This window comes from Petaurus breviceps, unplaced genomic scaffold (genome assembly GCF_028583685.1).
Source record: "Petaurus breviceps papuanus isolate PSGF00001 unplaced genomic scaffold, PetGlider_PUasm1.0 175, whole genome shotgun sequence".
NCBI classification, from domain to species: domain Eukaryota; kingdom Metazoa; phylum Chordata; class Mammalia; order Diprotodontia; family Petauridae; genus Petaurus; species Petaurus breviceps.
In genome coordinates, this window is record NW_027185764.1 from 13,453,594 (window position 1) to 13,481,014 (window position 27,421).

Below are 27,421 nucleotides of genomic sequence, written 5' to 3' on the forward strand. Positions count from 1 at the left end.
AAAGGCCCCACATGTAAAGGTTTCTTTTGAGCTGGCCTTTAAAGACTCAGTAGGAATTCAATAGGAAAAGATAGCTCAAAGGGACATTGTATAGAAGAAGGGGGGAGACAGAGAAATTCAGATTGTCCCCAGTGTAGGGTACCTAGAGAGGATCAAGATAAGGTAAGATTGTAAAGGCAGTTCAAGACTCTGGAGGATTTTGAATGCTTGATAAGTTTGTTTGAACTTTATTCAGTATACAGCAGGGAATCACTTAAGATTTTTGACATGAGTAGTGACAAGACCTGGTCTTTGCAGAAGGAAGATTAATCTGGTAGAGGCAGATAGATGGATGGTTTGGAGGAATTAGAATGAAAGCTGGCAGTCTGTCAGGAGGCTTTTGTGGTAATCCTTGCAGATGGTCATGACATCCCTTTACTAGGGTTGAAATTGTTGGAATTGAGAGGATACTTGTGAGATTTGGAGGTAGAAGCAAGGATCATACAATCTTCTGAGTGGATATGAGATGTGAGAGAGACGGAAGAGCCGAGAGCAATACTCAGGTTTCACATATAGAGGCCAGCTGAGTGACGATGCCCTGAAAATGAGAGCAAAGTCAAGAATGGCAATAAAGTTGACTCTGGACATGTTAAGCTTGAGGTTGAAAATTAAGGTGAAAATGTCCTTTTGCCATTTGGAGAAGCCGGGAGGAGTCTGGAGCACAGAAGATCGATCAAGGCTAGAGGTCAGATCAGTTGAGATTCATCTTCATGGAGGGCATCATTGAAACTGTAGGACTACAAGAAAATAGAAAGAGAAAAAATGAAGAGGGTCAAAGATACACTTTGTGGAAACACTAACCTTAAGGAATGAGGAGGAGGAGATTTTAAAAAGATACAAAGAAGAAGTGAGGTAGGAGAAACAGATGAATTTGGTAACTTTGAATCCAAGGGAGAAGTCAGTAACCAAAAGGAATGGCATAGAAAGAGAAGATCTAAAAAAAGGTCATGTTATCCATCAGGAGCTCATTGATGGCTTTTAAGAGAGACTAGTTTTAGGAAGAGTGATGTGGACACAAACCAAATAGTAGATGGTGAGGAAGTGAAGGTTGGGGATAATCTATTTCCAGAAGTTTGTAGATGAAGGGAAGAAGAGATAGGGAATTGAGTTTAATTCAACTCACATTGAAGTGCCATCTGCGTGTGAGGCACTATATTTGTTTCCAGAAATAGACAAAGAAAGAAATCATACTTATCCTCATTGAGCTTACATTTTAGTATCGAGGTGAGCTTAAGATGTAAGCTCTTTTGGGGTGGCCAGGTAGCACAGCAAGTAAGAGCACCGGCTCCAGTGTCGGGATGACCTGGGGATCGAATCTGGGCTCAGACGCTTAGCACCCACCCAGAAATAACTGGCCGTGTAACCTTGAGCAAGTTACTTAACCCTGATTGCTTTAAAAAAAAAAAAAAAAGATGTAAGCTCTTTGAGGGCTGAAGTGGTTTCATTTTCGTCTTTTTATCCTCAGTGCCTGGCACATAGTGGGCACTTAATAAATGTTTATTGATAGATTGAATATGCACATAGATGGAGAATGAGGAATACTTTCTATAGGCACTTATGTGAATCCTACCATTCAATGGCTTCTGAGCTGAGACTTGATTGAAAACTACAATGCAGCCAGATTATTCCTTTACAGCCAAAGGGAGATCCAGCACAGCCGGGCCATGAGACTGTATAGTGGCACAGTACCATCCTAACCCCACTCCTATCATCAAGACAATTGTGATAGAAAAAGTCCTATTTCTTTATGGCTAACAAACTTCCATACTCTTACTCTCCCAATCAGTAAACCACCTTTAGCAACCTTACTTTTTTCTCGTTCTCCACCTGAACCCTATCTCTCCAGTGACATACTGCATCTCTGCCTCCTCTTTCTACTGTGCCCTCTGGAACTCCTATTCCATAATTAATGAGCTTACCTTCATTTTGGACTTCTTTTTCTCTTCTTTCTGCCTTCTGGAATTCTCAGAGAGTTGGCTTTACTGAAATACTCCATCTCTGGCCATTCTTTCCATTACTGGTTGCACTATCTACTAACACACTGTTCTTTGAGGAGAAATTGAAATGCTGTTTTATCCCCATTGCCACTTCCATACTTTCCCTCTGCTCCTATGATTAACAACTTCTCTTTGGAAATCCATTCTATCCAAATTTATTACCCAGTATAGAATCTAGTGGCTTTTTTTAAACCAGCCCCCATATCGTTCTTCTCAAGAAATTCAGTACCTGGGTCATCGACTTTCTCACTATCTCAACTCCTTCTCTTATACAGGGTGACTTAACTTGATATTCAAACACCTCTTCTTCCCAATTGCTCAATCTCTTTGACTCCCATGACCTGCTCTTCCTCTTCTTCCCCTCCCTGAATCCCCTGGGCAACAGACAGGGAAGATTGTACCCTTTATCTCACTGTCACCTACAGGTGTTCTACTTCAGTGATAAAGAACTCTGAAATTCCTTTTTTTTTTTAGTTATAAACACCTGTTATTTCCTTTGCCTTCACTCCTAAAACTATTCTTTCCTTCATTGTGAAAGTAAGCATTTTACCCCTCAGTCTATCACCCATGTTCTTGCTTTAATTTCTTTCTTTCACGATCTTGACTCTTCAGGTAGTTTAACTCTCTACTATCCTCCCCTTCCTAGACCTTTGCTTTTTATGTCTTAATAACTCTCACACTATATCAAATCCCAACCCTAAATTATGTCCACCATCTTCCTCCTCAGTACATGCTGCTCTTCCTAAAGTACAGATGATGCTGAGAAACTATGAAATACGGAGGAGGGGAGTTATGGGACCTTCTGTTGGATGGCCCTAATCTTTTCAGTCAAATAAGATGTTATAATTTGCTGTAAGTATTAAGGATAGAGATGCAGTTCATAGGATCATAGATTAGAGCTGGAAAGGACCTTGGATTTTACCAAGTTGAAATTTTCTGGGGAGCTGAATTGTAGCTCAAGAGACTTGTCAAGAAAGTGTGAGAGTTAAACTGTTTTGATTTATCCAGATCTGTGATTTCATCAATATAGAAACTCCCTCTACTAACACAGATCAATAACTGATAAGTAATACTTGTATATTGCCTGAAAAGCATTAAAAGAAGTGACTTGCCTATGGCCATATAGCTAGCACATGTTAGAGGCAGGATTTGAGTCCAGGTCTTCCTTACTGCAAGGCTGGCTCAACCTGTGCCAACTAAACCACCCTTTTGCTCAAACTGCCTTATATACCCATAAATTTATAGTGGATAAAATCAGTTCAATTTAGTGGTAATGATATGAAAGCTCAAGGGAGAAAGGAAGGGATAAGATGTGCCTGAATCATAGGATCATAGATCTAGAGCTGGAAGAGGCCTTAGAGACCATTGAGTTAAACCCCTGCGTAATGTTACAGATGATGAAATAGGCTGAGGGGTAAAGTGAAAGAGCACATCACCTTCATATAGGTAACTCTCAAGCCTGCTAGGAGTTGCAGCACTAGGTTGAAATCCAGTAGTAGACCTATTTAACGCTCTATTAACTTTGAACAGATTATATGATTTGTGGATTGTCTGCATCCTCCACCCAACCCATGCTGTCCAGTTATGTTACAGTTATGTTAGAAGAATTAAGAGGGGTCAGAGTTTACAATAGACTTGTATAAGGGTATATTCACAGAGTCTCATATGTCTCACTAAATATCTAATTATTGTTATATATTTTGTCACTTTTTTTTATCCAATAGTTTAGATCATAAAGGGTGTATTAGAGTAGTTGTTAGGAAGTTATCCCTAGGTTAGTTTGCAAAATAATATGACATTCTGCACAGTAATGGGTTTGAGCCATGTAATTTGATCAGCAGCCAGAGTGAAGAGGGCCTGCTTTACTGATGTCAAATTTTTTTACTCATCTTTTCTGCAAAGCTGTAAAAAAAAAGTTTGTAGGAATTGAAAGCAAGGGTGTAGAAATACTGTAGCAGTACACAAATGCCCTGATTTTTTTGTCCTCCTCCTGTGAAACAAGCCATCATGTCCCTATTTAGGCGTTGTGCATAGTGTTATCATAGCAGCGAGCAGAATGATTAATTGAAGAGAGGTAGTAGTATGTTAATAAAGGAGAGCCGAGTAATAACATGACAGGTATGCTACAAGGAATTCTTCCTTTGGGAAATGAAACACTGTAGGTGGTACTTGTCCCTCCTCCGTCTGAAATTGTGTCAGTAAATGATGTTGTTCATTCTCCCCTTTTATCCCTTGCCTGGTAACATTTCCTTTCTTCATCAGGTTCTCATTTTCATTCCTTCAAAAAAACAACAACCCATCCTTCCAATCAAATAAATTCACTCTAGGATAGAGATGATGACCAGAAAGGACCATGAAAAGACCAGAAGCACCTACATTGACAATATAAGTAATAAGGATAATATCTTTTATTTAAGGTGTTGGAATTAGCCAACAAGATATTTATTAAGTACCTACTAAGTACAGGATCTGTGCTAGGTGCTGGATCTAATGGCAAAGATTAGACAGTCTCTGCCCTCAAGGGACTTACAGTCTCCTGGAAGAACTTAAATATGGGATGGAGGAATCCTCTCAACCCATTGCAATTGCTTACATCTGAATAATTTGCAGTGTAGTGCATCTGGAGTCAGAAGAACTAGATTCACAATTTCCACTTCTTATTGCTTCAGTGTGATTAATGAGCAAATACCTTCACCTTCCAGGCCTTGGTTTCTTCAGCTGTATAATGAAGGAGATGAACTAGAATATTTCAGAGGTCCTTTCTAGCGCTAAATCTTATGATTTGAAACCATAAAGGAAGAGGGTGGAACTATTGCACTATTATAGTACTGTGAAACATACGGTGCCAAGCCAACACTATTGATATTTGGTGACTATTAATTGAATTTTGAACAAAAACATGTTTTCAGGAATTACTGGGCAGATAGAAGAAGATAGCCTAGGACTGACTTACCATAATGTGCTTTACCTCAAAATAACCCATGTCCTTATCATATGTGAATACTTTAATATTGCTCCGTTTCAGACAACTAAATGATCATCATTTGTTCCTTTGTTGACATAAGTGGCCACTATGAGATCCTCTCTTTTTAGGGTTTATTAACTAGGATGTAGAATTTTTAGGGAGACTAGACCAAAGGTTAGAAGCAGATGGATGCCCCTTGTGGATATTATAATTACTTTATATTCTTTCCTTTGTTGAAATGTTTATGCATAATCTTGTAATCAGACATTTGTTTTGGCATAAGTGAAACATTTTGATCTTGTTTAAGGTAAAGCATCTAGTGCTGAAGATCAGATTTTACAGTACCTGTTTTTACTATCTGGAGATTATCCAAATCCAGGTAATAATACCTTATTATAATAGAATCAGATATGTATAGCATCCATTACATAGATGGGCTATAACAATTGCCATACACATCTGAATAAATTTTGTAGGACCAACAAAATTATTGTACCATAAAGTACCAATAGTTAACCTAGTAAATGACTTTTTGAACAGCCCCCATGCAATTTGAAATGCCATAGGACTCTAACAGCATGTTGTTACCTGGACTTGAATACATAAGACAAATCATGTCTCTAGAAATATAAATACCTACAGTAAAATCTGAATGTCACATTGTTAGTCTTACAATATAGATGTTAGTCCTAATCTTCAGCACTTGGTGATAAAGGTATCTATTATATTCAAAAGGAATTGAAAGCTTCCATCTTTTCTGTTTCTGAGAAACTGAATCTAGATTACTAGTAAGTAAATTGACATATTCTTCCATAGGAGAAACCTTTTTTTTTTTTCACTTGGCAGCCCAATCTTGACAACATAATCCGTTAGCTAATACCTAACCTCTAGACTGGCAGTGGGAAAGTACCTTCATAAACAAGTCTTTTGCTTTCCAGTGTGGTAATGTTGTTGGATTTTTAAGACAGAATTTTTGACAAGCATGTAACAGAAGAGGTTCGTCTGTGGCCTTTCTTATCAAGTGCATTGATTGAAGAAGAAAGTAAGAGCAACTCTTCTTTAAAAGGAAACATTTTTACTGAGAAGTATTTAGAAATCAGATCAGGGTTTCTGTAGAGAGCAGTTTGTTTTATTGTCATTGAATCTTCAAGCTGTTTTCTTTCTGCCTATATGATTTGATAACAAGCTTGAATAAGCTAGCAACTATCCAGTCTAGGAGATTTTCTTCTTTTTGGACCAGAGTCCTGAGAGTCAGGATGAGATAGTAGAAAAAGAGAGCCAGCTTAAGAATCAGGAAGACCTGAGTTCAAGTCCTTACCTCTGACATATATGGGCTCTGTAACTCAGGGTAAGTTAATTAACACAGGGCCCTGGGGGTCTTTCTTTGTCTTTATGGTACAGATCTGCATTGAATGAATGAAAAGGCATTTGTTGAGGTTTTTTGTGGAGGATCCAGATATTGAAATAGATCATCATGCTTTCAAGAAGCTTATAGTTTGTTGTCCCCGAACTCTTTGGGGTTTTCTTGACAAAAATACTTGGGTAGTTTGCCATTTCCTTCTCCACTTCATTTTATAAATTTTTACAAAAACTGAGGCAAAGAGGCTTAAGTGACCTGTCCAGGGTCCCATAGCTAGTAAATGTCTGAGGCCTGATTTGAACTCAGGATGAGGAGTCTTCCTAACACCATGCTCAAAACTCTCCCACTGTGCCACCTAGCAGACCAACTTATATTCTAATTATTAGAATTATTATATATATAATATTCTAATTGTTAGAATTATATATATAATCAAATTATGAGAATTATTATATGTATATAGTATTCTAATTGTTATAATCTAATAGATTCCAATTGGATTAATAGCCAGGAAAGGGAGTTTTGACCTTGGGAGACAGAGATCAGTGAGTATCATTTCATTTCCATATCATTTTTAGTAGCAGTGGTAGTACTGATTTTCTTGTTGTTCCCAGAGCAATATGTGGAAAAAGGAAGGGAAGCAGACTACCTGTCCAAAGGAGGGCAGATATCCAGATGCCTAGGGTGGAAAGCTCAGTGGGGTGTGAAGCATGACCTGGGGCTGGCTAGATATATTGGGGTACAGGAGTTTGTATACCCTCCCTATTTGCCATTCAGGATCAGCCCCAGGGTGGGAATTCCAAAAGGGAGTGGATTAACTCTTTTTGGGAAGAAAGGGGAGAAAGGGTGTTTGATTGACCATTTTGGAGTATGCTGTTCCAGGTGGGATAGGGGTGAGGAGTGGCAGGGCATGTAGCAGGATTTTCTAGGTATGGATGGATGGATAACTTTGGAAGAAGGAGTTTCCTTGTTGAGAGTTCCCCAGACCAGTATGTGTATTCACAGGTCTGGTTCCTTCTCTTAGCATAGTTAAATTATTTCTAGCTTAGAGATTTTATGACATGAATGCAGCAGGAGCCAAGCCAGATTCATAAAATCATGGTATACACATCTCTTTTTTCTAGGGAGATGACAGTCTATCTGCGATTACCTACGAATCAGACTTAGAGATGGTAAGTGAACACTTTTCAATCAGCTGCTTTAGTACCCTGGCAAATTCACTCTTGCAAACATCCTAGATATAGGTCCCATTTTTAATAGGTCAGGTTCTGAAGTAGAAATTTAAAATATTACTTAGGGTTTGGAGAAAACAGGTTTGAGATGCTCAAAGAAGTAATTTTTTTACAAATTAAATAAAATGCAAACATTTCATCTATAAGGAAGAAAACTGTTCAATGGCAGAGTTCAAATAAATGATAAAGGTTATTATATCTACTAGAAAATAAGGCCATCTAAATTCCACCCAAGAAAGTTCTTGTAGTTCTTGTAATGTCTTAATTTCTATAGAAATATAGCAGACCATTCTATTTTGTTGAAAACAATGTTTCAGAGAGAGTATTTTTTTTTTTTGCGTTGGTTGCCTCTTCATTAACAAGACTTACACTTGATTATAGTGGTGGTAGCAGTAGAAGAAGCTACCGACTATAACGATTTAGTTACTGTAGACAGGGAGTTATGGCATTGTTGATCCTTTTATGGGTAGCATCCTAATCTGGCTTAATTCTTTTTAAGTTGTCATGCTTTCTATATTTCCTTTGTATTATTAAGTATGTGTCTTTGAATCCCCACAAAGTCTTAGGTTTAGGTCAGAGAGCTAAATCTGATGTCATTTTGATGAATCATTGTGTTATAAGCCTTCTCCTTTGCTCAGTCTTCTTTAGGTCAGATAAATTAATTGCCCATAGTTTTGCTATGAAACCTCTTCTGACATATTACTGGAAGTTATTCTGAACACTTACAGGTCACATGTTAAGTGTTTCTGTAGTGGTACTGTTTTTGTAACAGAAAGATACAACATATTTTTACATCATTTCTTCTGCCTTTCAGAAATCAAAAAAGAAAACTTTTTACAAATATCCACCAAGATCACCAAGTAAGTATGATGCAGTTCTTTTCCCCCAATCTTGCATGTATAGACACACACATAAAGTATTTTACATTGGAAGTGTTATATACATCTCTTTTTCATTAAGCTGTCCTTCACTAGTGACCTAGGAAGTAGGCCAAAATAATTTCTTTCTACAGATGGGTAAAATCAGACAGCCCAATTTGCTGGCATATGTTTATAGTGGACTCTGGGGTAGGACTTTGTTTCTTTGAATTGTATCATTTTAGAATTGGAAGCAGTGGCAAAAGTCTTCTAGTCTAACTTCTCTGGAAATCCATCTGATTTTCCTTACTGGCTGTTAGCACCTAATTCATGCCCTTATCACTTCTTCCCTAAATGACTTTAATAGCCTCCTAATTGTCCTCCTTTCCCTGTTCTCTCCCATTTTTCAGTCCATCCCTTCCATAGCTTTCACAAAGATCTTCCTGCCTAAAGTGATGGGTTAGTCATGGCGCTCCTCTGTTCAGAAACTTCAATGGTTACTTCTTGACTCTAGAATAAAATAGAAACTCTTCAGCCTGGCAATTAGGGTTCTCTGTGGTCTGGCTCCAGTCAACCTTTCAGATTTTATTTCATGTTACTCTCCTCTTACCTCATAGCTAATATATTTGTGGTAGGTTTCTGAGAGGGAAATGTTTTGTAACTACTGTTTCTGCGAGTACAGCTTAGTAAATGCTGTCACTAAGAGCTAATTATGTCTACTGACTGCCTATTAATGGGCAACACTTGAGTGTCAGGGGCTGTGGTTTTAGGGTACTGTAGAACCTGTGGGAATAGTAACTGTTCTCTAGGGACCTAAATTATGAATGTGATTGCAAATTGGGGGAGTAACCAAAGGGCTTGCTACACGTATTTGAATTTATATACACGTCCATGTTTTCTGCACCTGTGGCAGTTCCTTGAGGGGGGGGGGGGGGGGAAAAGGGAGAGGGCTATTTTGTTTGCCTGTGTGTTCCCTGGTCTTTCGGGGACAATCCCAAAACAGTTCACCACTTGGTGACTAGATGACCTGTCTAACCTTAAATAGACTTGTTTTCAGGTGACTTTTACTTGCCTCTGATCCTTGCTCAACCCTTTTTGTAGCATTTGCTAGAGATTGTGCCTTGCTGGCATAACTTTTGAGAATCACTGTATCATGATGCAGCACCAGAATGAGACTTTAGAGTAGGATTTCCTATCACTGACAAATTTTAAAAAACAAAAATATTGCCATGGTGACTTTTTCTCTTGATGTTTTAATATTTTATTATTTTCCCCAATTACATGTAAAAATGATTTTTAACATTTATTTTTTAAAATTTTCACTTCCAAATTCTCTCCCTCCCTCCCCTGAGAAGGCAGTCGATTTGATACAGGTTATACGTGTGCAGTCACGCAAAATATTGTTATATTAATTATGTTGTGAAAGAAAACCACAGACCAAAAAAAAAACTACATAAGAAAAACTAAAAAAGTTTTTAAAAGTATGCTTTAATCTGCATTCAGATTCCATCAGTTCTTTCTCTGGAGGTGGTGTTAGCATTTTTTATCATAAGTCCTTCGTGATTGTTTTGGATTATTATATTGCTGAAAATAGCCAACTCATTTACAGTTGATCCTCATACAGTATTGCTGTCACTGTGTGCAGTGTTCTCCTGGTTCGGTTCATTTCCTTTTGCATTATTAGTTCATGTAAGTCTTTCCAAGTTTTTTTGAGAGCATCCTGCTCATCATTTCTTATAACACAGTAGTATTCCATTACAATCATATACCACAACTTGTCCAACCATTCCCCAATTGATGGACATTCCTTCAATTTCCAATTCTTTACCACCATGAAAAGAGCTGCCACAAATATTTCTGTACATATAGGTCCCTTTCCTTTTTTGTTATTTATCTCTTTGTGATATAGACCTACAGTGGCTTTGCTAGGTCAAAGGGTATGGTTTTATAGCTTTTTGGGTATAGTTCCAAATTGCTCTTCAGAATGGTTGAACTAGTTCACAACTCCACCAGCAATACATTAGTCTCTCAGTTTTTCCACATCCCCTCCAACATTTGTCATTTTCCTTTTCTGTCATATCAGCAAATCTGATAGGTGATGGCACCTCTGAGTTGTTTTAATTTGCATTTCTTCAATCAGTAGTGATTTAGAGCATTTTTTCATATGATTGTACATAGCTTTGATTACTTCATCTGAATACTGCTATCCTTTGACCATTTATAAACTGGGTTATGACTTGTTTTCTTATAAATATGATTCAGTTCTCTACATATTTAATAAGTGAGGCCGTTATCAGTGAAACTTGCTGTAAAATTTTTTTTCACAGTTATGGTTACTAACTGTATATTTCCCTCCATCCTGTTTTCCCCTCGCCTTATCCTACTCTCTCTTCTTTCACCCTTTCCATCCTTAAAGTGTTTTACTTCTGACTACCACTTCTCCAAATCACCCTCCCTTCTGTCAGGTTCCCCTTCCTCCCCTGGTCCTTATCAGTTTTCCTTCCTACTTTCCTATAGGGTAAGATAGATTGATGTACCCCACTGAGTATGTATATTATTTCCTCTTTGAACCAAATCTGATGAGAGTAAGGTTCAAGTGCTCTGCTCTGCCCTCTACCCCCAGATTGCCCTTCTGCCCTTTCACTGTAAAAATTTTTTGTGCCTCTTTTAGGTGAGATGATTTACCTCATTCTACCTCTCCCTTCCTCTTTTTCCCAATGCATTCCTCTTTCCCATCCCTTAATATTTATTTAGATATCCCATCATATTCAACTCATAGACATGCCCTTCTTCTGGCTGCCCTAATAATGAAAAAGTTCTTAGGAATTACAAGTATCATCTTCCCACATAGGAATATAATTAGTTTAACCTTTCTGAATCCCTTATTTCTCTTTTCCATTTACCTTTTTATGATTTTCTTAAGTCTTGTATTTAAAAGTCAAATTTTCTATTCAGCTCTGGTCTTTTCATCAGGAATGCTTGGAAGTCCTCTATTTCATTAAATGTCCATTTCTTCCCCTATAGTATTATATACAGTTTTACTGGGTAGGAGATTCTTGATTGTAATCCTAGTTCCTTTGCCCTCCAGATTATCAGAGTCCAAGCCCTCCAGTCTTTGAATGTAGAAGATGCTGAAACTTGGATTATCATGACCATGACTCTACAGTATTTGAATGTTTTTTTATTTTTTCTAACTGGTTGAAATATTTTCTCCTTGATCCAGGAGCTCTGGAATTTGGCTGTGATATTCCTGGGAGTTTTCATTTTGGCATCTCTTTCAAGAGATGATTGGTGGATTCTTTCCATTTCTATTCTACCCTCTGGTTCTAGAATATTAGGAAGGTTTTCCTAGATAATTTCTTGAAAGATGAGGTCTAGATTCTTTTTTTTTTTTTTTGTGGCTTTCAGATAGTCTGATAATTCTTAAAATTATGTCTCCTGGAACATTATGCATAATAATAGCAACATTGTGCAATGATCAACTATGATAGACTTATCTCTTCTCAGCAATACAGTGATCTAAGATAATTCTAAAAGATTCATGCTGGAAAATGCTCCACATCCAAAGAAAGAACTATGGAGTCAGAATGCAGATTGAAACAGTATTTTCACAGTGTTTGGGGTTTTTTTCCTTGTGTTTTTTCCTTTTCGTTCTGTTTCACAACATGACTAAAGTGGAAATATATTTAACATAATTGCACATATATAACCTATATCAGATTGTTTGCTATCTTGGGGAAGAAAAGAGGAAGTAAGGGAAAAAAACTGGAACTTAAAATCTTATAAAAATGAATGTTGAAAACTATCTTTGCAATATTAATGGGGAGAAATAAAATACTATTTCCAAAAAAAAATTATCTTTCCTGTACCTATTTTCTGGGTCATTTTCTCCCCCAATGAGATTTCACATTTTTTTTTCATTCTTTTGACTTTATTTTATTGTCTCTTGAAGTCTCATGGAATCATTAGCAGAAATTCCACTTGCCTAATTCTAATTTTATTTAAGGAATCATTTTCTTCATTGAGCTTTTGTACCTGCTTTTCCCTTTGGCCAATTCTACTTTTTAAGGAGTTCTTCAGTTAGTTCTTGTACATCTGTTTTCCACTTGGCCAATTATGCTTTCTCTTCCATGGATTTTTTTGTGTATCTTTTTTTTCATTTGACAAGTTCTGCTTTTTAAGGAGTATTTCTCTTCAGTGGATTTTTGTGCCTGTTTGAACATTTGGCTATTCTGTTTTTTAAGGTGTTATTTTCTTCATTATATTTTTGTGATCCTTCACCAAACTATTGACTTTTTCATGATTTTCTTGCATCACTCTCATTTCTTTTCCAACTTTTTCCTCTACCTCTCTTATTTGATTTTTAAATTCCTTTTTGAGTTCTTCCAGAAATTCTTTTTAGGCCTAAGATAAATTCATATTTTTCTTTGGGTGGGTGGGGAGGGCCTTTTGGATATGGCAGTTTTGACTTTGTTGTTTTCTGAGTTTGTGTTTGATCTTTCCTGTCACCATTTTATTTTATTTTTATTTTTTGCTCTTTGGAGGGGGTAAGGCAGGGCAGTTGGGGGTAAGTGACTTGTCCAAGGTCACACAGCTAGTAAGTGTTAAGTGTTTGAGACCATATTTGAACTCAGGTCTTCCTCATTCCAGGGCCAGTGCTCTATTCACTGTGCCACCTAGCCACCCCCATAGTAACTTTCTGTGCTTGGGTTCTTTTTTTGTTATATGCTCATTTTTCCAGCTCATTTCTTGTCTTTTAACTTTATGATAAAGTTAAGCTCTGCTCCCAGAGTGGAAGGGACACTGTCCCAAGCTTCAGGGATTTTGTGCAGCAGTTTTCAGTGTAAGTTTTTCGTTTTTCCAAGGTGGTATGATCTAAGGAGAGATGTGTTTACTATTCTTCTGGTCTGTGAGTGACCACAAGCATTCTTTTCTGCTCTGGAACTATGACCAGAGTCCCCCCAGCCCCTGTGGCTGCTAGCTCTCATGTTACTGCTTCTCCTTGTCCTGGTACTGTGACCTCGGGATTGAGACCTGGAACTTTATATGGGCAATGAAACATGGTCCTGTACTCTGTGCTAGGAAAAGAATTATCCCTGTGATCTCCTTCTGCCAATTGTCTGACCCCTTCACTATCTTTGGGCTGAGAGTTCTGGTAAAATTCAAGAACTGAGAAGAGACAGCGGACTAACAGCTCAGTGGGTGGCAGGGGAATCAGGGCAGGCTTCTTGGAAAAGTCTATACTGAGTCTTGAAAGAAGGCAAGGATTCTCAGGGATAGACATCAAGAGGAGCACATTATAGGCAGTATAGAGTATATAAAGAGTAGTGTGGATAAGGTGGGAAGGTAGGTAGGATCCAGATGGCAGAGGGCCTGAAATGCCAGGAATTTATATTTTGGCTCCCTAATTGCCCTATGCCTCCGGTTCTTTATGAGGGGGATTAGATTAAATGGCCTCTAAGTTCCTTTATAGCTCCAAATCTGTGATCTGTGACTGTAACTCCAGTTACTTTTAATTTATCTCGACTGTCACCATTTTGCTGTTTCACCAATATAATCATCTTTCCTCCTGAGTTTCCTGTTTTGGTTAAGGGTCCCACCATTCTCACAGTCACCCACATAAAGTCTTGTAGTAATCCTTGAATGTTCCTTCTTCTTCACCCCTTATATCAGATTAGCTGCCAAAGTCATCTGTGTTCTTTCACATTCAGGCCTCATTTCCATTTTTATGCCACCACCTTAAGCGGGCCCTTCTTAACTCTTAAGCTGTTCTTCACTAGCAGCCTCCTGAATAACCATTCTGCCTGCCTCTAGTCTCTCCCCTCACTATCATTCACAGCTACCTGAGTAATCTTCCTAATGTAATGAGTAATCATCCTAATGATTCTGTCATTTTTCTCTCACTTTAAAACTTTGTATAGAGCTTTTCTACTGTCACATGAGTTGAAAGCAAAAATTTAGACTGGTTTTCAAGACTTTCCATAATTTAGCTCTAGTCTGCCTTTCTACCTATATTTCACAATACTTCCCTTCAAGTATTACTTTCTATACTCCAGCTGTACTGGGCAATTGGCACTTCCATATTGTCATCCTACCTTCTCCCACCTCCATGCATTTTTTTCCCCATTTCTGGAGCAGACACTCATACCTTACATCTCCACACTTTGAAATCTTCCTTTTCAAGGCCTATTTCAGGTCCTGTCTCCATGAGGTTTCTCCTGATTCCTTTAGCTAGAAATGTATTCTCTCTTGAATTTTGCAGAATCTCAAAATCGAAAGGGATCTCAGAGCCTCCTCATCCAACTATCTCTGAAAAGGATCTTTTCTACAATGTAACTGACTAGTGGTTATCTAATGTCTGCTTGAAGTCTTCCCTTCTGGAGGAACCTACTAACTCTGGCAGCCCATTCCACTTTTAGATAACTAATTGTTAGAATTTTTTACCTTACCTCAAGTCTAAATTTTCCTCCTTCCAACTTATGTCCATCACAGTACTCTGCCCTCTCCTATTCATTTAATCATACTTTGCCTTTTATCATAGTTACTTGTATGCATATCTCTTCACTTGCCTTTAGATGGTAAGATTCCTTGAGGGGTAAGGACAGTATTATTCTTCATTTTTTTATCCCCAGCAGCTAAAAGAGTGTTTTAGCAATTAGTATAGACTTCATAAATATATTGTGAATTGATGACTTGACCCTCTTTGTAGGCCTCAACTGTTTTCTCCCTTCCCCTCCCCTAGTGGATCAACCCTAAGAAGAAGAGGCTTCCAATTCTTTTTGTAACTTTTAATAGATATTCTATTCTTTAACACCTAGTTCTCTGATTTATAGTTTATTTTCACATATAAACAGCATATTTTTTCATATATACATGTTGTGAATAATGTTATTAATTGCCTTAAAGCACAGCTAATCAGAGAAATTATTAATTAAAATTGAGTAGTAGTTTCTTTAGCCTCCTTGGTCATAGCCTTTATACCATAACTGAAGGGCTCGATATGCCAGAACTGCCATTTGTATATAAGCAAAAGAGATGTTTTTATAATCAAACTTAGAATAACATTTGTGGATACATATGGCATATGTATTTTCTGTTTTGCATTTAATATTACTGTAATATGCATACCACCAATTCTCAGTCATCTGTTTATGAATCATTTACTTGGAGTTATCTATATCATAATTTAAATTATAGATTGACTTCCCTTTATGTCATGACAAATTCTGTCTGGTGTGTACTTGGGGAATACAAATTCATTTTCATATTAGCCTAAGCCAGACTTAATTAGAAAGGTAAACTACTCCCCAAAAGCATATGTTACATTTTAGAGACAATTTTATTTTCTAATGCTTTGCATTTTATTATTATTACTAAGCATCAATAATAAAATTGAGCTTTTGCTATAATATTAAATAAAAAGATCCTAAGTGGGTTTAAAATGCAGATATTCACGTTTTTAAACTTTCTCATTTTTGAATTATCACTCTGAATATCTTTTAGCTGCAATGATCATTTTCTCATTATTATCCCAGAAAGGCAAGCATTTGAGGGTGTTATGAATATTCAAGCTGGATTAGTCTAGCTTTATTTGATTAAACATTAATTTGGGCTTTTGTAAATTTTGTTTTTATAAACATCCCAATACAGTTTTTCAAATGGTTTGGGTTTGGCATATTTATAGTTATCTCATCAGGGATATAAAGTATGTCTTGTATATAACCTGGTCTGATCATTGAATTATGAATATATAACTTGATAATTTAGAAATTTGACATGTAGAATATGAAGGAAAAAATATTCAAAATTTTTTCTTGTCTTTTTAAGGGAAAAATTGTTCTTCTGAATTTTTCTTGGCTTATACATTTATAGTTCTAATTGTGTATAACTATTTTAAGCAGGATAATTTTGCCTGGAGTTATTACCCTTAAAAAAATTTTGTTTTGTGTAAAATTTTTGTTTCATAGCAAATTTATTGAGGGAAAGATGGCATTTTGTCACTCTCGCATCACTTGTTTTCTTTTTTTAGAGTCTCCCTATCACACTAAGCCAAAACAGATCGCATCTTGGAGATATTTAAAGGCAACAGGGTCAATGCCTCTCAGTGGCCGAATGGCTTTAACCCCACAGAAACTATGGCTTGGACCTGCAAAACAAGGTAAGTGACTGCTTCAAACCATTGCTTCCTTGCTCGGAAATTTTCCCAGGGGAATTTCTGAAAATTTGGAAGATGGCTTAGAATGCAACTTATTATTAGAATGCAACTCATCTTAATGATTTGAGTTAGGTAACTTTTATTTACTTCTAAAGCATTTAGCATTTCTGTCATGCCTTGACTTGTAGATTGTGATGCTCTCTCAAATTAGATGACTGTACATTTTATTTTGGGGTAATATGAATTTATTTTTTTTAATTTTTTAATTTTTTGCTTTTTGGAGGCCAATTGGGGCACGTAATATGAATTTAGGAGTACTGATGTTCTAGGCTTCCCTTAGCCTAGAAACATCAGTTGATTATTATAGGGTAAAGCTTGACCTGTGTTGAGCTGATAGCATCACATTAAAATCATGCTTTTCTTCTCAGAAAGTTTGACTCAGCTTATGAAATCAGACCTGGACTTAGGGACTATATGGACTACTGCTTCTAGTGACATTCCAGAATATTTGAAGGACACACTAGGAATTAAAAGGCAAAAGCACAAATATTCTTTTTTTCCCCAATTTTTTATATTATTTTTAGTTTTCAACATTCACTTTATAAGTTTTAAATTTTCTTCCCCTCCCTCCCCATTAAACATTTTTTTAAATTTGATTATCCTCATTGAGCTTTTGAGATTCTTTTTCCATCTGGCAAATTTGGCTTTTTAAGGCTTTTGCCATTTGAGTTAGTCTATTTTTTAAGGTGTTATTTTCCTCAGTCAGGCTGTTGACTCTCATTCATAATTTTCTTGCATCGTTCTCATTTCTCTTCCCAATTTTTCCTCCACTTCTCTTACCTGCTTCTTAAGGTCCTCTATGACCTGTAACCAGCTCATATTTTCCTTTGAAGCTTTTGGTGCAGGAGTTCTGATTTCACTGTCTTCCTTCTGTTCCATGCTTTGTTCCTTTTTGTCCCCAAAATAGGAGTGTAATGTTGGAATCTTCCGTGTGCTTTGTTTCCTTTGCCTGGTCATTTCGCCCCTTAGTCACTTGACCCCTGGGCTTTTTGCCACAGTAGGACTCTGCCACCAGACAGGGGAGCTTTTGTCCCAAACGCTGGGGTTTTCTCAGCTGCTGGAGGTATTCGATGGGTGCCCTCTCTGAGGTCTCCACACGCTTTGGCAAGCTGGACACATACCCCAGAACTTCTACCTAGACTGCAATCCAGATCCAAGAAGGTTGAAGCAAGAGCTCAGACTAGTGCTTGGTCCCCCTACACTCTGTAGGCCAGGAGATGAAGCTGCCACATGGAGCTAGCTGGCTGAGCTGGCTGGCTGTGCTGGTGTCTCAGTGCACTCCCACTTACTGGGTCCCAAAGTACAGACTGCACTGACATCTCACTTTGTCCTTAGCATCTATGTGTTGATAAATCTGGAAACGGCCACAGCTGCTGCTGATCTGGAGTCCCTCTGGCCGGCAGCTGGTCAGGCCCGCCCTGAGGCTAAAGCCTTGGCGTGGGCCTGGGCTAAGCTCCTAGAGCGCTGCGCTGGCCAATTCCTGCCGGCCTGCCGGGCTGTCCTCAGCGGGAGCTTAGTTTCTCTGTGTCATTTTGTGGGTTCTGCAGCTCCAAAGTTTGTTCAGAGTCCCCTTTTTACATGGATTGGGGAAGGTGGAAGCCAGAGCAGTGGGGAGGTCCTGCTTCTACTCTGCCATCTTGACTCCACCCCCCCTAAACATTTCTATTAAACACATTTTCACATTAGTCATGTTGCATAGAAAGAATTATAATGAATGGGAAAAACCATGAGAAAGAAAAAAAAATAAAACAAAACAAAAAAGAAAATGGTCTTCTTCATTCTGCATTCCGACTTCATAGTTCTTTCTCTGGATGTGGCTGGCATTTTCCATTATGTGTCCTTAGGAATTGTTTTAGGTCCTTGAGTTGTTGAGAATGGCTAACTAAGTCTATCAAATCAGTCCTTGCACACTGTGGCCGTACCATGGGATGTACAATATTCTCCTGGTTCTGCTCCTCTCACTCAGCATCAGTTCATATGATTCCAGGTTTCTCTGAAGTCTTCCAGTTCATCATTTCTTATAGTACAGTAGTATTCTATTACATTATATATACCACACCTTGTTTACCCATTTCCCAGTTGATGAGCATTGCTTCGATTTCCAGTTCTTGGCCACCACAAAAAGAGCTGCTATAAATATTTTTGTACATGTGGGTCCTTTTCCCATTTTTATGATCTCTTTGGGATACAACCCTAGAAGTGGTATTGCTGGGTCAAAGGGTACGCACGCACATTTTTATAGCCCTTGGGGCATAGTTCCAAATTGCCCTCCAGAAAGACTGGTTCAGCTCACTGCGCCACCAACAGTAAATTAGTGTTCCAACATTCCTACATCCTCTCCAACATTCATCATTTTCCTGTTTTGCCATGTTAGCCAATCTGATAGGTGTGATGTGGTACTTCAGAGTTGTTTTGATTTGCATTTCTGTAATAATAGTAATTTAGAGCATTTTTTCATATGACTATAGTTATTTTTAATTTCTTCCTCTGAAAACTGCCTGTTTATATCCTTTGACCATTTATCAATTGGGGAATGACTTATATTCTTGTAAATTTGACTCAGTTCTCTATATATTTTAGCAATGAGGCCTTTATCAAAGACACTGGTTGTAAAAATTCCTTCCCAGTTTTCTGCTTCCCTCCTAATCTTGGTTGCACTGGCTTTGTTTGAAGCACATATATTCTTTAGCAATGTTAAGCATATCACTATAGATAAAATTGCTTTTCATGAATTAAAACAACAGAACTTTTGGGCTTATTATGACCTTTGGCAAGGTGAGATTTTGGCAGGTAAAGGAGGATGCATACAAAAGCATGACATCTCTCTATAAGAATGCCAAAACTCAGAATAAACAGAGACAAGTGGTGAATGTTAAGGATAACATAAAGAACTTTTTTAGCTTTTATTGGGGGGGAGGGAGATTAAGGAAAGGTTAGTACCACTGCTCTGGTAGATAGGAAAATAATAACACAATAGAGAGAAGATAGAATTATCCAAATTTCTATTTTGCTCTTGTTTTCTCTGCCAAGGAATAAGATCTTTGGATTTGAAAATTAAAAATATTTAATTTGTCCAGTCATTTTCAGCCATTTCTGATTCTTTGCAAACCCATTTGGGGTTTCCTTGGCAGATATACTGGAATGATTTGCCATTTTCTTTCCAACTAACTTTACAGATGAGGAACTGGGACAAACAGGGTTAAGTTAAGTGACTTTCCCAGGGTTACACAGCTACTAAGTGTCTGAGGTCAGATTTGAACTCAGGAAGAGTTCTTCCTGATTCCAAGTCCAGCACTTTGTACACTATGCTGCCTAGCTGCCCCCATATATATATATATATATATATATGTACATATATGCATACACACAACATATACAAGTATATGCATAAGTGTATGTGTGTGTGTGTGTGTTTAAATAGGGAATTGAAACACAAGATAAGTAAAAAGGTAATGGTCCTTGATGAGTTCAAATTACCAGCTGCAGAAAAAAACCACCTCCCTTTAGGGTACTGAAAGAACTAGCTTTCAAAAAAGAGAAAAGAATAGAGTCTATAGAACTTAGAACTGTGAGTGACAACTTCTGACAAATTCTAGAATGCATTATTAAAGGAATGGTTTGTGAACATCTACAAAAGGAAACAGTATTCACAAAGAGGCAGCATGAACTTGGTCAAAGGTCATGCCAAATTAAGCTCATTTTCTTTTTTGACAGGGTTACTAGACTGGTAGGAAATTCTGTAAAATAATTACAAGAACAATAATAATAGATAATTTATATAGCACTTTGAATTTTGCAAAATACTTTATATACACTATTTAATTTGATCCTGACAATAACTCTATGAGATACATACTACACCCATTATTATCCCCATTTTACAAATGAGGAAACTGAGACTCAGAGAGACTAAATTTCCTGTAAGTTACATGGCTAGCAGATGTCAGAGCAAAGATTGGACAACAACTTTTATGACTCCAAATTGAGCATTCTAATTACTGATAAAACCCAAAAAGTAACCATTAATAAAGTCAGGGAGGAGGGAAGCCCTTAGTAGAAAAGAGGGATCTCTGTCCTGATCTCTACTTCTGTTCAAGATTTTTTTTTTATATATTTATCTCATTTATTTTTTTTAAACATTTGATTCCAAAACTTTGAATTCCAGATTCCCTTCCTTCCTCCCTCGACACCCATCCTATATTTCCCTCCGTCCTATCCCACCACCCCACTTTTTCTAATATCTACTTTGACCCTGTCCCTTTTCAAAAAGGGGTGCTTCTAACTTCTCTCCCCACCAACCTGCCCTCCCCTCCATCATCCCCCTCTCAGCTCCCTCCCCACTACTCTCCTGTAGGGTGAGATACCCTATTTAGTGTGTATGTCATTCCCTCCCTAAGCCAAATTCAATGAGAATAAGGTTGACTCATTCCCTTTTGCCTTCCTGTTCTTCCCCTCCAGTTTTCCTTTCCCTCTTCTATATGAGATAATTTACCCCATTCTGTCTCTCCCTATCTCCTCTCATTGTATTCCTCTCTCACCTCTTAATTTCACCTTTAAGTATCATCCCTTCCTATTCAGTTGGTCCTGTGCCCTCTGTCTATGTATACCTATACACATACATACACACACTCACATATGTATTCATATGCCCATATACCCTCCTATATAAACATATATATGTATGTATACATATACATATACACATATATATGTATTTCTATTCCCTTCAACTATTCTCATGCTGAGAAAAGTTTCATAAATTACAATTATCATTTTTCCATGTAGGAATGTAAACAGTTCAACTTTGATAAGTGGCTTATGATTTCTTTTCCCTGTTTGCCTTCTCATGCTTCTCTTGCTTCTTGTATCTGAATGTCAGATTTTCTATTCAACTCTGTTTTTTTCATCAAGAATGCTTGAAAGTCCTCTGTTTCATTGAATGACCATATTATCCCTTGAAACATGATTCTCAGTTTTGCTGGGTAGGTGACTCTTGGTTTTAATCCCAGCTCCTTTGACCTCTGGAATATCATATTCCAAGCCTTTCGATCCCTCAGTGTAGAAGCTGCCAGACCCTGTGTTATCCTGATTGTGTTTTCACAATATTCAAATTGTTTTTTCTTGGCTGCCTGTAATATTTTCTCCTTTATCTGGGAACTCCAGAACCTGGCTATAATATTCCTAGGGGTTTTCTTTTGGGGATCTTTTTCAGGAGGCGATTGATGGATTCTTTCAACCTCTAGTTTACACTCTGGTTCTAAAACATCAGGGCAATTTTCCTTGAGAATTTCTTGAAGGATGACTTCTAGGTTCTAGGATTGTGGATTTCAGGTGGTCCAATAATGTTCAAATTATCTCTCCTGGATCTATTTTTCAGGTCAGTGGTTTTCCCAATGAAATATTTAACATTGCCGTCTATTTTTTCATTTGTTTGTATCTGTTTAATAGTATCTTGATTTCTTATAAAGTCATTAGCTTCCATTTGCTCCAATCTGATTCTGAAGCAATAATTCTCCTCATTGAGCTTTTGAGATTCTTTTTCCATCTGGCAAATTCGGCTTTTTAAGGCATTCTTTTCCTCATTGCTTTTTTGAGCCTCTTTTGCCATTTCAGTTAGTCTATTTTTTAAGGTGTTATTTTCTTCTGTTAGGTTGTTGACTCTCTTTTCATGATTTTCTTGCATCATTCTCATTTCTCTTCCCAGTTTTTCCTCCACTTCTCTTATTTGGTTTTCAAAATCCTTCTTAAGCTCCTCTCTCGCCTGTAACCAATTCATATTTTTCTTGGAAGCTTTTGGTATAGGAGTTCTGACTTCGTTGTCTTCCTCCTGTTCCATGCTTTGATCCTTTTTGTCCCCAAAAAGTATCCTCCTGTTCCATGCTTTGATCCTTTTTGTCCCCAAAAAAGTAATCTAGAGTCAGGTTGCTTTGTTTGCTTTGCTTCCTTTGCTTGTTCATGTTGCCACTCAATTACTTGACTTTTGAACTTTTTGCCACAGTAGAACTCTGCTTCCAAAGAGGAGAGCTTTGTCCTAAATGGCTGGGTTTTTTGCAGCTGCCAGAGCTATTAGTTGGGTGCCCTCTCTGAAGCCTCCACTGGCTCTGGCACCTGGTCACATAACCCAAGACCTCCACCCAGGACAGGGATCCAGATCCAAGCAGGTTAAGGCAAGAGTGATTACCCCTCAGGATAGTTGCTTGGTCGCCGTACAATCTGCAGGCCAGGAGCTCTGAAGCAGCCACACTACCTCAGCCGCTTCTCCCTCCAGGGGCAGAGACCGGACCTCACTCCCAGATTCCCTGTTTTGACAAAGTCCACACTGTCCTCTCACTTTATCTTTGGCGTTTATGGGTTGATAATTCTGGAAACTGCCACAGCTGCTGGTGCTCCACTCTCCCAAAGTCCCTCTAGCCAGGGCTGGTCAGGGTGCCCTGGGGCTAAAACCCTGGGCTCATGTGGGGCTGGGTGCTGTTCCCAGCGTGCTGCAATGACCCTTCCTGTCAGCCTTCCAGGCTGCCTTCAGCAGGAGATTTGTTTCTGTCACTTTGTATGTTCTGTATCCCTAAAGTTTGTTTAGAATAATTTTTTATAGGTATTTGAGGTGGTTATGGGGGGAGCACAGAGTTTTCCTGCTTCTATGTTGCCATCTTGGCTCTGCCCCCCAGTTCAAGATATTTACCACTGAATTGGATATAGGCACACTTATCAAATTTGCAGATGACACATGAAGCTTAGACACATTTGTTGAGAGTAAGGATGACATAATATTTCAGCAGGTGGGAATCATAGGCTGAATCTAATAAAGACAAAACATTTATTTAACAAAGTAAGTGAAAAATCTTGTTTAGTTTGAAAAAATAAATTTCCCAAGTACAGGATTGGGGAAGCATGGAAACTCAAGATGAGTTCACAGTTCAGCATAGAAGTTAGAAACTCTAATGAGGTCTTAGGCTGCATTTAGAGGCTCAGTATCTATGACATGGAAGATGGTAATCCTGCTGTACTATGGACAGACCACAAATGCAGTGTGTTGCTCAGTTCTGGGCACTGTAGTAACAAGGTAGAGGGCATCCAGAGAAGCATTCAGGATGCCAGATGAAGATTGGTTGAAGAAACTGAGATGGATGGTTAGCTTTAGAAGAGGAGACTAAGGAAGGAAGGAAACAACCATTAGGCATATGCTATCTGCCAGGCGCTGTCTTCGGTGCTTTACAAATGTCATCTCATTTGAGAGAAATGAGATGACATTTGACCTCACAACAACCCTGGGAGCTAGGTACTATTATTATCCTCATTTTACAGTTGAAAAAACTTAGGCAAATGGAGTTTAAATAACTTGTCCAGGGTCACACAAGGAGTAAGTTTCTAAATTATGCATTACATCTTTATATATTGAGTATAATGACCAATTATGTATCCTGAACTCAAGTCTTCCTGACTTTAGGCCCAGTTTTCTATCCATTGTACCACCTCCCTTCATGGATATATGATAGATGTCTTCAGGTCATTGAAGGTATGACATGCAGAAAAAAAATTGGACTTATTCTTTTTGGCCCCAGAGAACAGAACTAGGAGCAATGGGTAGAAGTTGTTAGGAGGGGAATTTAGTTTTGACACAAGGAAGAACTTTATGGCAGTTAATAGTATATAATAATAGAATGGGCTGCCACCATAAGGTAGTAGATTCTCCTTAACTAGAGATCTTCTAGCAAAGATTAGATGACACTACTTGTTGGCAATGTTGTAGAAAGCATCCTTTTTTAGGGACAGGTTGGACAAGATGAGCTTTCAGGGCCCTTACAACTGTGACACTGAGATTTTTTTACTTCAGGTATCCACATTATTCTACAGCCGATTAAGAAGTAAGATATGGAATAGAATCATTTCTCACTTAGAAATTAGAGCGATCCCTGCACAGTAGAAGCTAAGCTAACTATACGATCTTCTTAGATTTAATGGGAAAAGACTTTCAGTATAGTCAATGAAATCTTTACTGAGCTTGCATTTGCCTGTTTCCCAAAACTTTTTAACTATTTTACTTATTTTTTTCTTTTAATCCTCAACAGGTTAATGACTTCAGTTTTAAAACCTTACTTAAATTCTAATTCCTTTATATTGTGTCCCATACATGATTTGCTTACTCTTTTTGGTTGTTGGCCACTATATTTTAAGCTTAAATATTTATTGAACATCAACATGTTAATTGTCCTTTAGAAATAAGGATTTAGGCAGTTAGGTGGCATAATGGATAAAGTGCCAAGTCTGAAATCAGGAAGACTCATCTTCCCAATGTAAAATCTGGCCTCAGACACTTAATAGCTATATGATTCTGGCTAAGTAACTTAAAACCTCAGTTTCCACATTTGTAAAATGAACTGGAAAAGGAAGTGGAAAATCACTCCGGTATCTTTGCCAAGAAAACCCCAAATGGGGCCATGAAGGGTTGGACATGACTGAAACGACTAAGCAACAAAGAAATAAGGGTTAACAATCTTTGTTTTGGGAGCCTTAAATCTGAACAGTTTAAACTTAAATGGTTAAACAAAGTCTAAATGTTTCACTCCTATTACAGATTTTGTTTTATCCTACCTTGACTATAAATTATGTGTTTACATTCTTATTTTTCTTGAATTTCATTTTTTCTTTTCTGTCTCTGGAAAATTTCTGTAATTGGTTGTATGTTACAATATAAATTGTTTATAAAATCCTATCAAGTGCTTAGTATTATTTGAGAAAAAATGTTCTGTTTTGTTGCTGGAGCATTGTGATCTTTGAAATGCTGGTTATAGTAAAGCTAAGGTTTGTTGTTCCCTTCCAAATAATCTTAAAAGCGATTTGCTTTGTGTCTTTCTCTAGGTCACAGTCCTGGGACCCCTGTTTATAGAGAGAAGGAAGATATGTATGATGAGATTATTGAATTGAAGAAGGTAATATTTCTTTTTGCTCTCTCCTGTGTTTAAACAGTAAAAGTTTCTGGCAATGGATAAAAAAAATTAATTCTTAACAGGGCTCCCTATTAATACAATGAGCAAATGTAAATTCATTTTCCATTTAAAGCTCTTAACCAGTTAGCCCCTTCTTATACATTACTCCCCTCCATGCATTCTCCAGTTTGCCCACAGTAGTCTATTTCCTGTTCCTCACACATGACATTCCATAGTCTATGTGCCTTTGCATTGGCTGTCCCTCTATACTTCAAATACTCTCCCACCTCCCTTCAGCCTCTTAGAATCTCTGACTTTCTTCAAGACTTTAACTCCTACTAGGTAGGAATCAGTATAAGTTCTTTGGTAACTAAGGATTCTATATCCTACTTTTTAACCTGCTGTAGCACAGTGTACCCACATCTTCTGCTTGGGCTTTTCATTTTCCCCAGCCGTTAGTGTTTTCCTGTTTGAGGTTACCTTCCATCTTCTCTGTCTGTATTCCCTAGGTACCTTTTTACATACAAGTTTTCTCTCCCATCAGAAGGGAATCTAGGGGTGGCTAGGTGGCACAGTGAGTAAAGCACCAGCCCCAGAGTCAGGAGGACCCGAGTTCAGTTCTGGCCTCAGACACTTAACACCCACACACAAAAAAAACTAGTCGTGTAACCTTGGGCAAGTTACTTAACCCCAACTGCCTTCCAAAAAGCAAAAAAAAAAAAAAAAAGAAGAAGGGAATCTACATTGTAATCTACAGGGAAAGGACTGTTTTTTGCTTTGTCTTTGTATCTCCACCGCATAGCACATTCCCTGGCACAGAGTAATGTTTAATAAGTGCTTGTTGATTGATTTAAAATACAAAGTGTACACTGACCCAGGAACATACCAAAACTTTCAGCTCATAGTTACTGTTAGCCACCTGAGCTCATTCAATTAAGGTATATATTCACTGAGATTTAGTACCAATAAATTTATTTGATATATAATTTGATTAACATTGAACATATTATTGATAAATATATTCTTATAGAGTAGCTAGGTTGTGCAATGGATAGAGTGACAGGTGAAAGTTAGAAAGACTCATTCTCCTAAGTTCAGGGCAGCTAGGTGGCACAATGGATAGAGCTGGACCTGGAGTCAGGGAGACCTGAGTTCAAATCCAACCTCAGACACTTACTAGCTGTGTTACCCCGGGAAAGTCATTTTAACCCTGTTTACCTCAGCTCCTCCTGGGAAATGATGAAATGATCCAGAGGCGAAAATGGCAAATCACTCTAGTATCTTTGCTAAGAAAACCCCAAATGGGGTCACAAAGAGTTGGACACAGCTGAAACAGCTGAACAACAAATTTTTGTATTTTTGGTTTAGTCTCAAAGGAAGAGTAGTGGTAGTCCTTCTTACCAATATTTACCCTTTTATCCCCTCCGCTCCCACCTCTAGTCATTTGCTCCATCAATCATTCCCTTTATCTTTTTAATTTTCAGTCATTTTTTATGCACTAATTCTTCCCTGATACCTGCCAACAAGTCCATATCTCCTCATCCTTCGTTGACCCTGCTCTGCCCTCAAGCTGTTGTCCCATAATTCTCTCTTTTTACAGTCAAATGCCTATATAAAGTTGTCTGAATTTGTTACCTCTGCCTCGAACAAGTAGGATCATAGATTGTTTTTTTGATCAGGCAATTGGGGTTAAATGACTTGCCCAAGGTCACACAGCTAGTAAGTGTAAAGTGTCTGAGGCTGGATTTGAATTCAAATCTTCCTGACTCCAGGGCCAGTGCTCTATTCACTGTGCCACCTAGACACCCCAGGATCATAGATTAAAAGCTGGA

The 27,421-nt window shown here is 37.9% G+C and overlaps 1 protein-coding gene across 5 annotated transcripts in view; it reads left to right on the forward strand.

Annotated features, from left to right (window-relative positions):
* The window catches only part of IQCE (IQ motif containing E), an 89,032-nt gene that overhangs the window by 1,191 nt on the left and 60,420 nt on the right, over positions 1–27,421 (forward strand). For 4 of the 5 annotated variants that reach the window (XM_069084780.1, XM_069084781.1, XM_069084779.1 and 1 more), the window contains exons 2-5: positions 7,486–7,533; positions 8,408–8,453; positions 16,480–16,608; positions 25,522–25,592. In XM_069084780.1, the coding sequence (XP_068940881.1) occupies positions 7,486–7,533; positions 8,408–8,453; positions 16,480–16,608; positions 25,522–25,592 (294 nt within the window). The remainder of the gene's footprint in view (positions 1–7,485; positions 7,534–8,407; positions 8,454–16,479; positions 16,609–25,521; positions 25,593–27,421) is intronic. The other variant, XM_069084783.1, reaches the window with a different exon arrangement.